This window comes from Tympanuchus pallidicinctus, unplaced genomic scaffold (genome assembly GCF_026119805.1).
Source record: "Tympanuchus pallidicinctus isolate F22 unplaced genomic scaffold, pur_lepc_1.0 scaffold22, whole genome shotgun sequence".
NCBI lineage: Eukaryota > Metazoa > Chordata > Aves > Galliformes > Phasianidae > Tympanuchus > Tympanuchus pallidicinctus.
The window spans coordinates 2,748,089-2,763,253 of NW_026294739.1; the positions used below are offsets into that span (position 1 = coordinate 2,748,089).

A 15,165-nucleotide genomic window follows, 5' to 3' on the forward strand; every position below is an offset into this window, starting at 1 on the left:
TGGCAAGTTATGATGCATGATGAATGGTGTACAAATACAAAAACGCTGTAACACAAAAACGTGCAGACTCAGCTCAACACCAATTTGCTGGTGAAAAGTGGCACATGGGGATCAGAAATGAGCCAGAGACAACAAACCCAGGAGTTGCAAAGACAGCATCAGCTTGCCTTGCCTGGCTGGGGACTGAGCTGGGTGGGGAAAGGCAGGAAAAGATGAGACTGACCCAGGAAAAGAAAGGTGAGGACCTGACTGGACAGGGAAATGGAGCGAGGAGGCACCTCCTGGCAGCCTCAGGAGGACCCAGAAGATGGCACATCCCAGGTGACGTGGCACCTTCTGGGGCTCAGGACCTTGCTGTCAACTATCTGTAGCCTTACAGCATAGCTGGGATGTGGCAACTTGAGCAGCTGCTGTCCCCCATAGAAACTGCAAAGCCTTCCCCAGAGAGCTGAGTCCCAGCAGTCACCAGAAGAGCCGAGCACAGCAACAGATGATTTGCTGTTTCTCTGAGGACTCTGGGCAGTGGAAGCCAGAAGAGCTTTTCTCTTCACTTCAGATGGGCTTGGACAAGAGCCCCAAAGAACACACAGTAACCCAACACTGTGAAACTGTGGAACCCATTAGAGAACACTCTTGTTTTCTCAGTAACCAAAGAGAGGCCACTGTGTAATATTTGCTACTTCAGGGGAACAGGAATGTCTCCTCGGTTTGATGATTACAGGGTAAGCAGCAGCGAGTTAATGCTTAACTGCGTCGCTGCAATTTTGTTCAATCCCTCAAGACTGTTAAAATAAAACGTGGAAAAAGTAAGGAGCGGTGTTATTACGTGACGCAGAAATACCGCCCGATGAGTCAGTCCACCGCCCCGCAAAACGAGGAAATCGCTGCTCTGCAAAACGCCACCTGGCAGTCTGCAGGGAAAACGAAGCAGCGGGGTGAAGTCACCGAGCGTCCCGTGTCTGCTTCGTGCGGGGCTACAAGAAACCGGCTAAAAACCCCTTTGCTGAGCCGCCTGGTACCCCGGCACCGCACACAGTTCTGCCGCACCGCGAAGAAAGCACAGCTCCCCCCGTAGCAGTGCGCATGCGCCGCGCGTCCCTTCTGCGTCACGGCCTGTCGGCGCCTGCGCGGTGTCCCGGCGGCGGGATGAAGGTGGCGGTGGCGGGGTGCTGCCACGGCGCCCTGGATAAGATGTACGAGACGCTGGAGCTGCTGCAGAAGCGGCACAACGTGCGGCCCGACCTGTTGCTCTGTTGCGGCGACTTCCAAGCCGTGCGCAACGAGGCGGACCTGCGCTGCATGGCCGTGCCCGCCAAGTACCGCCACATGCAGACGTTCTACCGGTGAGTGCCGCCGGCTCGGCCCACCCGGCCTGGCCGCCCAGCCGCAGCGTGCCGTGTCCCCCCCGCAGGTACTACTCCGGCGAGAAGAAGGCCCCGGTGCTGACGGTGTTCATCGGAGGGAACCACGAGGCCTCCAACCACCTGCAGGAGCTGCCCTACGGCGGATGGGTGGCGCCCAACATCTACTACCTCGGTACGTGCGGCTTCTCCCCGCCTCCCGGTGCCGTCCCCGTTCCCGGCCGTGACGTGCTGCTCCTCTCCGCTCCTCTCCGCAGGTTACGCGGGCGTGGTGCGGTTCCGCGGAGTGAGGATCGGCGGCATTTCGGGCATCTTCAAGTCGCACGACTACCGGAAAGGTACGGTAGGAGCGAGGGGCGGCCCGAGCGGGGTTCGGTTCCCCTCAGCTTAATGCGTGCGTGTCTGAGAGGAGCCGGAGATCGGGTCACAAATGACACCGGGAGTCAGCAGATAGGCAGCTCATTCTGTCTCACTGCTAAATGTGTGGCTGAATGTATGCTCCTGTCCTGGCATGCTGCTCCAGAGGGGCTTTGGAGGTGGCTTTCAAGCTGCCAAGAACAAAGTAGTTTTTTGGAACACTTAATTCTCTTTAATACCCATGGGTTTTAACTAAATTTGTTGTTACAGAGCATACAATTTCTTTATCTGGATATTGCTTGTGGGAGATGGGACTTGAGGTGATAGCACTAACTACTGAAACAATAATTTTACAGTTTGTTCTCTGATACCTCTTATTTCCATCTACTGTACATTCTGTGGCTGTCGGTGTGTGTGCAGGCATAGATCTGATGGAACACAGTGCCCAGGCACCAGCGGAATCACCATCCCTGCAGGTGGTCAAGAGGCATGGAGATGTGGCACTGAGAGACATGGTTGAGCGGAGACGGGTCAATGGTTGGGCTTGATCGTAGAGCTCATTTCCAACCTTTATGACTCTGTGATATTAACAGGCTCAGGCAGATGTTGCGTGGCTGTGCAGCAAATAGCTCTCTGTTATGGCATGTGGTGGTGCAGTGTGTCTGTGAGTAAGGAATATGGGAAGGAAGTAATGAGGAGTGCTGTCTCACCTTACATGAGAGAGACAAAATCTCTGTTGGACCACTATTCTTTTCTCAATGTTCCAGGCCACTTTGAATGTCCACCATACAACCAGCAAACGATCAGAAGTGCTTACCATGTCAGGAACATCGAGGTCTTCAAACTTAAGCAGGTTGGTGAAAAGTCTGTGGTGTTTTTTTGTTGTCTGTTTTCTAAAAACAGTAACAAATAAACCAAGGGTAAATGTTATTTGTTAACTTAAAAGTGAGATGTTACAGCTGTTTTGAACAGCTAGATAATAGATCATACAAATAAATCTTTGCTAACTTTATTTTATGGTCATTTTATGCTGCCGATGACCCCGCTGCTATTCCTGCTCTCTCCTTTACCTAGTTATGTAGCAGTGCAAATTTGATCTGAGGCAAGCAGGAGCAGGAGATACTTTGTTAAATGGGCTGAAGCTCAGAAGGGAACAAGTCCAGCTGTACTCCAGTGATTGAGCTTTGTTAGCTGTAGGAAGATGTGCGCTACTTTGTCTAATGTCTGAGCTGGTTGATACAAGGTTTACTAATCAACCTTGAACCAGCTGGATGAGCTGATCTCAAGTCACAGTTGAAGTTTTTTTGCTCCTACAGTTAGAAACACGAGGGATGATTAGCCTTGTTATTGATCCTGCTTCCCCCTTTGTCACAAGGGCTGCTCTGCGGCTAAGGATGCAGTGTGAATACATGTATATTTATAAACATCTTGTGAATGATTATTCAGGTAGCCATTGGGTGCTGAAGTGTTTAGAACACTTCAGAGATGCTAAGAGTGTTTAGAGATGCTAAAAATGGCACAAAGATTTGCTGCCCTTGTAAAGAGCTTGATGCACTTCCCCAGGTTTCTTATTAACTGGCTTTAGGTTTCATCTAGAAGTGTGCTCTGATACAGCTGATGGAAATACACTGAATGTTGAACCAAGATGTACTTAAGACATTTGACTGGACTTGTAAGGGATGCTCCCTTTGAGGAGGAATATTATGCTTAGCCATTATCTCTTCTAAACAAAGCTTTAAAAGATCAGTGAGGAAGGCAGCTACTCTGATTGTGCGTACTTACTCTGTAGATCTGGTTTTCAGCCTGTCTTACAAGGTAGCAGTGTATGTAGAACACAGCTGCTGGGCCCAGGAAGGTGCGGTGTGACCCGGGGAGACTAGAGACCTCGATAGCCTCAAAGGCAGCTGAAAGATGTGCTTGCTGTTATGCTTAATCCCTTTGGAAAGGGAGCCAGGTGCTCACAGCTAGCTGTATCTGATCTGAAGGAGAGCACTTGCTATTGCATGTTGTCTCGTTATGTTTAATTTTAAAATTTTTCTTGTGCGTGCTTTATTTACATGTATGTGTTTTTTGCTTGATAGTTAAAGCATCCAATGGACATATTTATGTCACATGATTGGCCACGGAGCATATATCACTATGGAAACAAGAAACAGCTGCTTAAAATGAAATCCTTCTTCCGTCAAGAAGTGGAGAGCAACACGTTAGGAAGCCCTGCTGCTTCTGAGCTTCTGCAGCATCTGAAACCTAATTATTGGTTTTCAGCACATCTCCATGTTAAGTTTGCAGCTTTCATGCAACACGAGGTAAAGAATGAAACCAAGAGTGTCTGTGTAATCTAATAATTTCAAAAGTCTAATGCAAGTAATATGTTCAGAAAAGCATCTAATTAACATGTATTTGCTTAATAGTTAATATTCAGCTTAAGTCCCAAAGCATTAAGTGGTCCTGAAATTACTAGCTTATGTAAATGAGCGATGTTATAAATCAGAGGTGTTTACCACCTCATCTGCAAGAGCAGCATGAAATAACTCAAGTTACTGCACTTTGAACTTCTGAATTTGAATTTCATAGAAAAGTGCCCTTTTCCCCCTTTTATTGGGGAAGAATAAAACTTGAAAACAAAGATAGAGGTAGCGGTTAACCTGAGATGGAGGGTGCCTTGAAGTTGTCTGGCTGCCTACAGTAAAACAAACAATCGGTCCCCATAGGCTGAAAGTTATCGTGTTTGCGTTGTTGCTGAGAGCAATGTGCTGTTCTTATTTGCAATTCATTAGCTGTAGGAATGGAACTCTAGGTCTGCTGGACTTGAGTCTGTTCGTAATTGTGTTAAAAGTTTTCTTTTGGCATCAAAGCTAAACGTATTCAGCTGCCTTGTTTGAGGGAGATCTGTGGTTCTTGCTTTAGCTTGCTGTCATCAGTGTTCAAATTTCTGTTAGACTTTTGCTGATATCTGTCCTCTTTATCCTTCAGTTTCTTTCTTACAATCCTGTGCTTCTCTATTTCAGAAACTATTGTTGTGTGCAAAATGCGCCTTTAGATTTCTGTATATAACTTGTTTGGAATAGTCACATTTCATATAAATGCTGGTAAAACTTTCTGTTTCCTAGACAAAATCCAAAGAAGAACTACCCAAAGCAACCAAGTTTTTGGCTCTGGATAAATGTCTGCCTCACAGAGACTTTTTGCAGGTGATGACTGTGTGCCATGGGCTTTTTCACTCAAAGTGATTTAAGTATTTGTATGGACTGCTAAGTGCTGGGCTCAGATATAAGCTGAAGACTAGTTCTGACAAATGGAGGGACTGACAAGAAACTGGGAATTGGTGCATGGGTGGAATTGTCTTTGTAAATATTGCTCTTCTGAGTAGGTCTGGTGTCCTGTCATGCGGGTGAGATGTCTGTTTTCTCCTACCATTTCCTTCCAGTTGAGAACAATTACTTTTCTTAGATCAGTAGCTCTACCTTAACCTGTACTGAATCTCCTGTTGTGCGTTTCTGATAAAGGTCAGACACAGTCCTGTTTTGAGGCTTTTCTGCTTCTTTCTTGACATAGTTTGGATCAGATAGTGACTTCCTTCGTGTCTGGATTTATGACTTGCTCCTGTTTGAGTTTGTAAGTTGAGTCCTGTCATTTGTTTCCAGAGGATTCCAAGTGGCTTCCTAGGAGCGTGGTTCTACTTCAGTTTGATTGGTGCTAGGAAGGGTGATAGAAGGCTGTAGGAGTTCTTAATGGAAGTGCCAAACTCATTTTCTAAATGCAAAATAATATTCATGTCCATAGCCTGTGTGTGCTACCTGCAGTGCCGTCTGTAAAATGGATGAATCTGAAGCCCTTTGATATGAAAGGAGGGAGCTACAGAGATCTTGTTCTTCAAATGCAGTCAAGTCTTAGTTTTACTTTACAGTAGCTTTTATTTATTGACTTAAAGGTGAGACGATTCATTATCTGTCCTTAGGATGTAAGGTGGGATCTGTTTGCTCTAGTTACTTTTGAAGATGGGAGAGTCTGAGGATGGTGGACTTTTGCTGTGTGAAAGCACACAGGGCTGCCAGTCCTTGCTTAAAATCATAGTGGAACTGGTCTACAGTAAGACTACTTCCAGCAGTGTGGTCATCCACCTGTGTTTAGCTGTTTTGAACTACATTAAGAAATGGAATTGCTGAACGTATTATTTAAAATCACAGCTCACTGCTGCCGGTTGGCTCATCTGAATTGTTTGATTTGGCTTGATGTCACTGAAGGTGAACTGATCTGGGCTTCAATATGTTGTCTGTTTTTAAAAATCATTGATGTTAACCTCATTGCTGTGCTAAGAATGTATGTAGCAAAATAACCATTGCCTTCAATTCTGTCCATGTTTCTTAAAAGATACGGTTTAAATTCTTGCCTTCTAAATTGTCTAACTGTCCAGTGGCTGGCAGCAGTGAGGAGAGATTATTTTTAATTGCTCTAAGATAAAAGAAGAGGAATGTTATGGAAGTGCCTCCTATAATCACTGATTGTCCTTTCTTACCTCCTTGTGGCAGTAAGTTCCTAGGTAGTCCTTGAGAGGACTTGGTAGCCTCAGTCGAACAGCTTAGTGTAATTCTAACCTGACTGAAACTGTACCATGAAAGTAACACTTCAAACTTAAATCACTATCTGGTATCAAGAGAAATATCTAATCTCTTGGTTTGTTTGTTTCTTTTGAACAGATAATAGACATTGAGCATGATCCTACTGCAGGTGACTCGCTGGAGTATGATGCTGAATGGATTGCAGTCCTCAAGGCCACCAACAGTCTGATTAATGTGACTCAGAGCTCATGGAATGTGCCTGAAAATAATGGCCTCCATGCAAAGTAGGTAGCATGCAAAGTAGAAAGTAAAGTGTGACTTAGGGGGGCTGGAATTATATGTATGTTATTATTGTTCTTCTGCAGTCTCTAACTTTTTTAGGATGTGATAAAACAAATGATTGTAGAACGTCAGATGATTTGGAAAACAAAGGAGATGATGACAAGCTGTGCTCTTAGAGCTTACAACTTCCTTACTACTCTGCACAGGCAGTTAATTTTGTTTGCAAACTTAGCACCACTTGCAGAGCCAAAAATACATGGTGGCTGATTTCTTTGTCAGTTGCTGTGCTACTGAAAATCAGGCTGGGTTATGGGGTGGGGTGGTGAATGCTCCCTGGGTCGGCTGGCGTAATACACAGACCTGCTGGGGAGAGCAGTGTCAGTATTGCCCTAAGGTAATATGCTTTCCAGGAGAAAAAGAAGTTTAAGAAACTGTCTGTGTAAGGTGAATTTGTTACCCATGTTTAAACATTTTTCTTTGCAACGAGAAGAGAAAATAGCTTTAGATTAGCTGCACTCTTTTTAACTTGATGTACTTACTTGATGAACTTACTTAGGTGGGATTACAGTGCAACAGAAGAGGCCATCAAGGAGGTGTTAGAAGAACTGAATCATGACCTCAAAATTCCTTGCAACTTCACCTTGACAGCTGCTTGTTATGATCCCAGCAAGCCCCAAAAGAACATGGAACCAGTTCACACCATCAATCCACAGACCACTGAGTTTTGTGCCCAGTTTGGCCTCACTGACATCAATGGCAGAATCCAGCAGGTTAAAGAAGAGGGCTCAGTACGTGGAGAGTATGAAGAGGAAGAAGAGGAAATGGACAGCAGTGGGTCAGCAGAGGAACCTAGTGAATATAATACTGATAACTCTGGGCTTTCGTCCATTAATCCAGATGAAATAATGCTGGATGATGAAGGTGGTGATGAAGATTTGAGCACGTGTTCCGTAGATCCTTCCCCCGATCATCCTCCTGAGTTTTCTGCAAGTTTTTCTGACATCAGGATCATGCCAGATTCCATGGCGGTATCATCTGATGATGCTATGGACTCCACTAATGAGGAACTGGAGAAATCTGGTGTGAATAAGCAGGTGGAAGAGAAGAGCTTGAATGAGAGACCTTTAAAGCGTGTTAGTGGTAGTGAAAATGGGAACAGTGGCATTAAAATTAGGAGAAGGAATCAAGCCATCTATGCTGCAGAGGATGAAGATGAAACAAAATAGCACTACATGATTTATAACTAAGTTCACTCCCCACCTATTTATGCAATGGTGATGAGAACTATGGTGAATTGCTCATGCTTTTAACATTATTTGATCTTAATCATGCTGCTTCCTTCAGCTGAAGAGGCACAGTGTACCTCTTGCAGGGAAGAATGTTTCGCTAGATTAAACACTTCAGTCACAAGTGAAATTCTGTAGCAAGTACTTTGTCAAAGGATTTAAGTCATGTGTAATCAGTTGGTTTTTGCTTCAGTTCTTGGTTATCAGTTTTTACTCAGTATCCTGTGCTGTACTGCTATACAAGATTCACCATGCTTGTTTAACGAGAGCTCTTAAACTGTAACTGAAATCAAAGTGAGGGGATGTTTGACTCGGGAGATTGAACTATTTGCTTTTATTGCTTTTGTCTTGTTTTATACTGATTTATTTTTTTTAATACAAAGTAGCATATGCAATAACTCTATGGACTACATTTGAAAGCAGAATTCCCAGGATAACAAAACAGCAATAGAAGAGTGAAGGCTGCTTCTGGTGACATTTGTGCTGTAGAAAAGCTTCATGGTCAAAAACAGAACTATGTGTATTGTCTATTCTAATATTTTTTCAGTAGAAAACCATGTCTCAATTTGTAGCATGAGTTTTATGAGGACCATGGAGGACTACTGTTCTTAAAAACTCGTGTGCTGTTTCTTAAAAGTTGAGAAACATACCTTAAATTAAAATGCAGCTATGTAGCTTCCTGAATGTGAATGTCAGCACAGTCTCAATTCTTACTAATTAAGGTTGTGTTATCATGTAATCTGATAGTAAGTTGCTTGAGACAGCAATGCCTACTGTTATCTTTAGCCCACATTTTTGCCTGCTGCTCTCTTTGTTAGTATGCAACTTGCCCAATTCTTAGAGCTTAGCTTGGAATTTTCCAAAATACCGTTAATAAACCTGAGGGAGAACAAGACCTGCCAGGATATAGATCTTGGAAATTGAAATCTCATTTCTACACCTCTGTTTGCTCTGAATTACTAGCAAACAAATCACGTATTTATGGCCTTAAAGGCTGTAAGGGTAACAGAACTTAATGGATTAATTAGAATGATGTTTTTAAGTACTATAGACTGTAAAACTAACAGGTCTAATGACACGTGAAAGTTCTACTGGTATTCTGAAACTCTGAGCTGTCAGAGTCAGAGGGATTTCCTCAGGACTGTGCCACCCTTGGTACCAGAAGTTCCTCCGCTGTGCTTTTATTCCTCTAATGCCTGAGCTGTGTGAAGTTGAGCTGAGTGAAATGGATTGGGGGTATGGGTTGTAGCAGGCAAGCACTTCAACTTCTGTCTTTACCATCAGTTTCATGTTCTGAGATGCATTTTGTTTCTCAGCAGTTCATTATGGGGGAAAAAAACAGCTCGTAAGTATTCAAGAGCTAGGGAATGTCATTGCTCCCCACAGTTCTTATTATTTATACTGGTGTGCTGATACCATTAACATCCTGTTCTTTGTTTCTCCTCCCTGCCAGAGAACAGTACTTTATTCACTGAGCTGTAGGACAGTATTAATGCTGCATCTCTATGTCTGTCACAACATCCACCAAAGAGAACTATGGTAAGATGGGATGAAGGATTTGAAGTGTTTAGAGTAAACCTCAGGTCATCTGAAGTCACCATTAAAGTCACTAGGTTACTGAAAATAGTTGAGTACCCTTTGGACTCCTGGATCTGCAGTGCACAAATCTTAATGCCTATGTTTTCCCACAGTCTGAAGATTATAATAGTAATAAAGTATTCCGTCTGTAGTATCAGATGCAATTTGGAAGTATAAAATAGAGTAAGAACTTGGAAAAACTACTCAAGGCATAGGTTACCTTTAGTAGCCCATTTTAGTCTGGCTTTCTGTGTCTTTGTTTGGTTGTCGCACCTGCCCTTTTTGCTTAATGAGTTTTGGCTTTCTAGAAAGCAGGAGAACGCCAAGACAGAATACTAACTTCTGGATCTCTAGAGATTCAGAATCTCCCTAGAGGTGGAGGGCAGATGTTGAACTCTTCAGGGAACTGCTTGGCAGGGTGACATGGGAGAAAGACCTGGAGGGAAGAGGGGCCTTAGAAAGTTGATTGGCATTCAAAGACCATCTCCTCCAAGCCCAGAAGCAGTGCACCCCAAGAAGAAGGCATCAAGAATGGCTGGAGGCCTCAGTGGATCAATAAAGATCCTCCTGGACTTGCTTGAGCTCAAAAAAAAATAAATCTGTAGGGAGTGGAAGCAGGAACAGGTTTCCTGGGAGGACTACAAATAAGTTGTCTGAGCAGCCAGAGATCAGGTTAGGAAAGCCAAAACCCAAACAGAATTCAATCCAGCCAGGGACATGAAGGGGAACGAGAAGAAATTGTACAAGTTTACGAGTGATAAAAAGAAGGTCAGGGAATATGTGAGCCCTCTCTGGAAGGAAACTGAAGATCTGATCATGAGGGATACAGAGAAGGCTGAGGTGTTCAATGGCTTCTTTGCCTCAGACTTCACTGGCAAGGACTTAAGCCACACTGCCTGAGTTGCAGAAACCAATGGTAAGAACTTTAAGAAGGTAGATCTGCCCACTGTAAGTGAAGATCAGGTTTGAGACCATCTAAAGAACCTGAAGGTGCAGAAGTTCATGGGACCTGATGAGATATATCCACAGGTTCGGAGGGAACTGGTGGATGAAGTTGCCAGGCTGCTATCCATCATATTTGAAAAGTCGTGGCAGCCTGGAGAAGTTCCCACTGACTGGAAAACGGGAAACAACCCCCATTTTCAAGAAAGGGGGAAAAAAAAAAGGTCCAGGGAACTACAGGCCAGTCAGTGTCACCCCTGTGCCTGGGGAGCAGATCCTCCTGAAGACACTACTAAGGCATGTGGAAAATAAAGACAAAGTATTGGTGGTAATTAACCAACATGGCTTTACCAAGGGCAAGTTGTGCCTGACAAACTTGGTGGCCTTTTACGATGAAGTTACATTATCAGTGTATAAAGGAAAAGTAACTGATGACATCTACCTGGACTTGGACAGCATCAAATGCTTTGCACCACATGAAATCCTGGTTGCCAAATTGAGGGAAAATGGCTTTGATGGATGGACTACTTGTTGGATAGGGAATTGGCTGGATGGTTGCACTCAGAGGGTTGCTGTCAATGGCTCAAAGGCCGAGTGGAGGCATATGACAGGTGGTGTTCCTCAGGGATCGGTGTTGGGAGTGGTGCTATTTAGCATCTTTGTAGGCCACATGGACAGTGGGATTGAGTGCATGCTTAGCAAGTTTGCAGCTGATACCAAGCTGAGTGGTGCAACTGACACTCACTGGAGTGAAGGGATGCTTCCAGAGGGACCTGGACGGGCTTGAGAGGTGGGCCTATGCCAACCTTGTGAAGTTCAACAGGGCCAAGTGCAACGTCCTGCACGTGGGTCAGGTCAGTTCCAAGCACAGATACAGGTTGGGCAGAGAATGGCTTGAGAGCAGCCCTGAGGAGAAGGATTAGGGAGTTTCAGTGGATAAAAGATTCAACATGAGCCAGCAATGTCCACTTGCAGCCCAGAAGGCCAATTGTATCCTGGGTCACATCAAAAGAAGCATGACCAGCAGGCTGAGGGAGGTGATTCTGCCCTTCTACTCTGTGCTCGTGGGACCCCGCCTTGGGCACTGTATCTACTTCTGTAGGCCCAGTAGCAGAGGGATGTGAAGCTGTTGGAGCAGGTCCAGAAATGAGCCGTGAAGATGATCAGAGAGCTGGAGGACCTCCCTTATGGGACAGGCTGAGAGAGTTGGGGCTCTTCAGCCTACAGAAGGCTCCAAGGAGACCTTACAGCAGCCTTCCAGGATCTGAAGGGACCTACAGGAAAGATGGGAGGAACTTTTTATAAGGGCAGGTAGTGACAGGATGAGGGGAGATTTAGACTAGATATTAGGAAGAAGTGGTGGTGAGACCCTGGAACAGGTTGCCCAGTGAGGCTGTGGCTCCTCCCTGGGAGCACTCCAGGCCAGGCTGGATGGGGCTGTGAGCAACCCGGGCTATGGGAGGTGTCCCTGCCTACAGCAGGGGTTGGAACCGGGTGATCTGAAAGGTCCTTCCAACCCAAACCATCCTGTTTTTCTCTCTCTCTTTTTAAATGAAGCATAATAGCATCCACCAAGCAGAGTGCAGATGTAATGTAATTAACACGTATTTTTTCTACCACGACCCACAGCAGCTCCATGCCCTGCGTGGCAGCTATCTGCGTCCCCCGCGGCTCCCCTCCCCACAGCCTCCTACACGTAGCTGGCATTTCTAGCTGTCAGTTGGATGCGTGAAGACCAAGTACTCCACGAAAGCACGTAAAAAGCTGGGGAAAACTAACGCGGCTCAGTCAGTTCCTAAGACGCAGAGCGCTTTGAGAGAAGCGTTAGGGCAAACACCCAGCGGTCGACCCAACCGGGAAGGAATCCCCCCTCCTGCTTCAGCCCCAGCGAGGGACGGGCGGGAGGAGCGCCGCACGGCCGGCGTTAAGCGCGCCGCAGGGCTCTCCGCACAGGCGGGGTTAAGGCCGCAACGGGGCGGTGGCGGCGCGTGCGCCTCGCGCCGAGCCTATCGCGCACGCGCCGCGGCGGCGGGCCGGCGGCAAGCAGCGGAGTTTCGGCATCGGCCGATTCGCCGCCCGCGAGGCTGCGGCGCTCCGCCCACCGCGCACCCCCCCCAGCCCGCTCGGCGGCGCAGCGCCCCGCGATGAGGCCGTGCCCGGCGGCGGCGGTAGCGGCGGCGTGCGCGTGAGGGCGCCGCCGGCGGAGCTGTTGGTGCGGCTGCGTCCGCCAAGATGGCGTGCGTGCTGGAGGCGCCGCTCCGCATGAGCGTTCTTTCGGTGAGTGCCGCGGCCCCTCGGCGCGGCCGGCGGGGGCCTTCGGAGCCGGGGCGGGGAGGCGGCCGCCCGCCGCGGGGCCAGGCCCGACCTCGGGCCGCGCGAGCGGCGGAGAGAGCCAGGCACCAGACCCGGCGCTTTGTGCGGCGCCGGGGGGGCGCGGGCCGGGCCGCGCTGCGAGGCGGTTGTGCGGCCGCTCCCCCGCGCGCCCCGTCCCGACGACTTCTCCCCGCGCGGGGCTCTCCTCTCCGCGTCGGCGGCTCGGCACCTCGCGGGTCGCTCGGCGCGTCCCCCCCACCTTCGCCTCCCCTCCGCCCCTTTCCTCCGGCGGTACCGCGCGGCGGCGCTCGGCGGGTTGCGGCCAACCCCGCCTGGCCCTGCCCGCCCCCACGCGGCGGGGCTGCCCGGGCCGTGTGGGGAGGGGGCGGGCGGGGCGCTGCCGCTGAGGAACGGCGCGTTCACCTCCGTGCCGAGAGCGGCCCGCTCTGTTTGTCCGGCGTAGCGTTTCTTGCTAAGCGAGGACATCGCGAAAATGAGGGTGTTGGGAAAGCGTTCTTTTTTTTTTTTTGGGTCCCGCCCGGAGGACTTGGTGGCCTCGGTATGAACGCCCTTGTGCTCGTCGCAGCCCCAGGATTTAAGTGAGGGGCTTATCACCCAGCTGATAAACCAGGGTGTTTTAGAAATGGAAGGCAGAGGGATCTCCAGAATCCAGAACGTCTCTACATATAAGTATATGGAGCGGGCAGATGGAAGTTCCCTGTTGTTCTCAAAAATATTGTCTTCGCTACGTGGATGATCATGGAAATCCCAAACTAGAAAGGGCCCATAAGGGTCATCAAGTCCAACTTCTGACTCCATGCAGCACCACCCAAAAATCAGACCATAAATAGGAACAACTTACCTGTGGACTCGCCTGTAGGACTTACACAGTTGTGTAATTGAAGTCATCTGCAGGCTGAGGGCTCCTGCTGCCTCCAGGCTCTCCTTTCAGACTTCTGTGAGACCCAGCACACTGCTGGCAGTTCTGCTGTTTCCAAGAAAAGAGGCACAGGTTTAGCCAAGAGTGGATGCTTGCAAAGCAATGGAGTGTTTGTAGTTCCTTTGTAGCTTCTTTCAAGGAAAACTGTTAAGGAAAAAATGGGAAGAGTATAACAAAATGTTGAGTTGGCAGAATAGGAAAAAAAAAAAAGTGAGATAATGGAAATACATTCTGTCACGTGTTTGTGAGAACCCAGAGGGAAAATTACCTTCCCCTTTCCCACTCATGTTTTTTGGAATGCTTTCCATCTCCAACTTTGGATCTTCTCAAAGAGAATAAGTCATTGGTGCACAAGTGTTTGGCTTGCAAGCATGTCCTCTTGCTGAGATGAGAGCTCACTTTGTCTGACACAGTAGGGATGGGGCTGTCGTGGAGAACATTGTGCTGCTGCCCCACTGAGGTTGTGTGGGACAGCAGCAGGTCTGTCAGGTGACTGTTTTCTGCAGTGGGTAAAGGTGATAAGGCGTCCTGCAGTGAGATGTCTCAATACCAGCTTCCTTCTCTTCAAGAGCTTGTTTGTCAGCATGGTTCTTGAGCAACAGTAACAGCTCTTAGCAAGTGTTTCTTGCAGGAATTCATGGTTGTTTTTTTTTTTTCTTTTTTTTCTGTGTAGTAATTGACACAATAAAATGGGAATTGAAGGTAATACTGATATCTGAAATATATCTGACCCCTTTTCTGTGTCCTGTTGGTAACCATACAGGCACCTGGCAGCACTCCGTTAACATGCTTTGGCTTGTAATGTGCTGCTACCCACGTTAAGTACATCTTATTCTTTAACTCACACTTAAACACGGTTAATTCTTTGTGCAGATGTTGCCCAGCAATAACATACTGCACATTTGAATATGATCCTGTGGTTTTGCTGCTATCTTGCCTGGTAGGTTTTGACAAGCAACAGACTTGCTGTTGCTTTAGCTATTCCTGTTTAACAGCCATTATATGAATTGATCAAAAGTATTTAAAAACAATCCTCTTTTTTCCTCTGCAGGAGGTAACAGCCAGCAGCCGCCACTACGTCGACAGATTGTTTGACCTGGATCCCCAGAAAGTCCTGCAAGGTGTCATGTAAGTTATCTGACAGGCTTTGGGGCTGTTGGGTGAGGTAAGCTGGGTTAGCTGCAGTCCTGCCAGCACTGGCGGTTGGGGGAAGAAGCTCTGTCTCTTTAGAGAAATCTTGTTGGGGATTTTAAAACATACGTGGTAGCGCTGCTGAACACCCTGTTACTTTGTGGTGCTATAGCCAGCCTCCCACTTGGCAGCAGTGAGGCTAAAACGTTCAGCAAACATTCAAGAAAAGTTCATAATCCATTTCTTCCTTTAGGCTACCTCCTGATTCTCTTACAAATCTACTTTCCTCTCTTTCCTCTTGCTCTCTTCTTGTCCTCTGCCAAGTCATCACACCTGCCTCTTTTGTTTTCCCCTGCTGCTACGCCTGAGTGTTGATTTTTTCTGATGCGTGGCTTCTGTCAAAATGAAGGGGTTTG

General features: G+C 47.2%; 2 protein-coding genes across 6 annotated transcripts in view; both read left to right on the forward strand.

Moving 5' to 3' along the window:
* The first annotated feature begins 1,117 nt into the window (after nt 1–1,117).
* DBR1 (debranching RNA lariats 1) lies at nt 1,118–8,750 on the forward strand. Its single transcript, XM_052687312.1, has 8 exons — nt 1,118–1,343; nt 1,412–1,536; nt 1,619–1,699; nt 2,486–2,571; nt 3,800–4,024; nt 4,829–4,909; nt 6,416–6,561; nt 7,116–8,750. Exons 1-8 carry the CDS (start codon nt 1,147–1,149, stop codon nt 7,783–7,785), a joined length of 1,611 nt encoding a protein of 536 aa, XP_052543272.1. The 5' UTR covers nt 1,118–1,146; the 3' UTR covers nt 7,786–8,750.
* A 3,755-nt stretch (nt 8,751–12,505) lies between these two features.
* The window catches only part of ARMC8 (armadillo repeat containing 8), a 57,855-nt gene continuing 55,195 nt past the window's right edge, over nt 12,506–15,165 (forward strand). For all 5 annotated transcript variants that reach the window (XM_052687301.1, XM_052687306.1, XM_052687302.1 and 2 more), the window contains exons 1-2: nt 12,506–12,642; nt 14,670–14,746. In XM_052687301.1, the coding sequence (XP_052543261.1) occupies nt 12,598–12,642; nt 14,670–14,746 (122 nt within the window). In that variant the 5' untranslated portion in view covers nt 12,506–12,597. The remainder of the gene's footprint in view (nt 12,643–14,669; nt 14,747–15,165) is intronic.

Bases quoted from the DNA above. Each gene is read 5' to 3' on its own strand.
- DBR1 (XM_052687312.1), top strand. From the start codon at position 1,147: ATGAAGGTGGCGGTGGCGGGGTGCTGCCACGGCGCCCTGGATAAGATG. The intron at 4,025-4,828 runs GTAAAGAATGAA...TCTGTTTCCTAG, and splicing joins CAGCTTTCATGCAACACGAG to ACAAAATCCAAAGAAGAACT. The intron at 6,562-7,115 runs GTAGGTAGCATG...GAACTTACTTAG, and splicing joins AATAATGGCCTCCATGCAAA to GTGGGATTACAGTGCAACAG.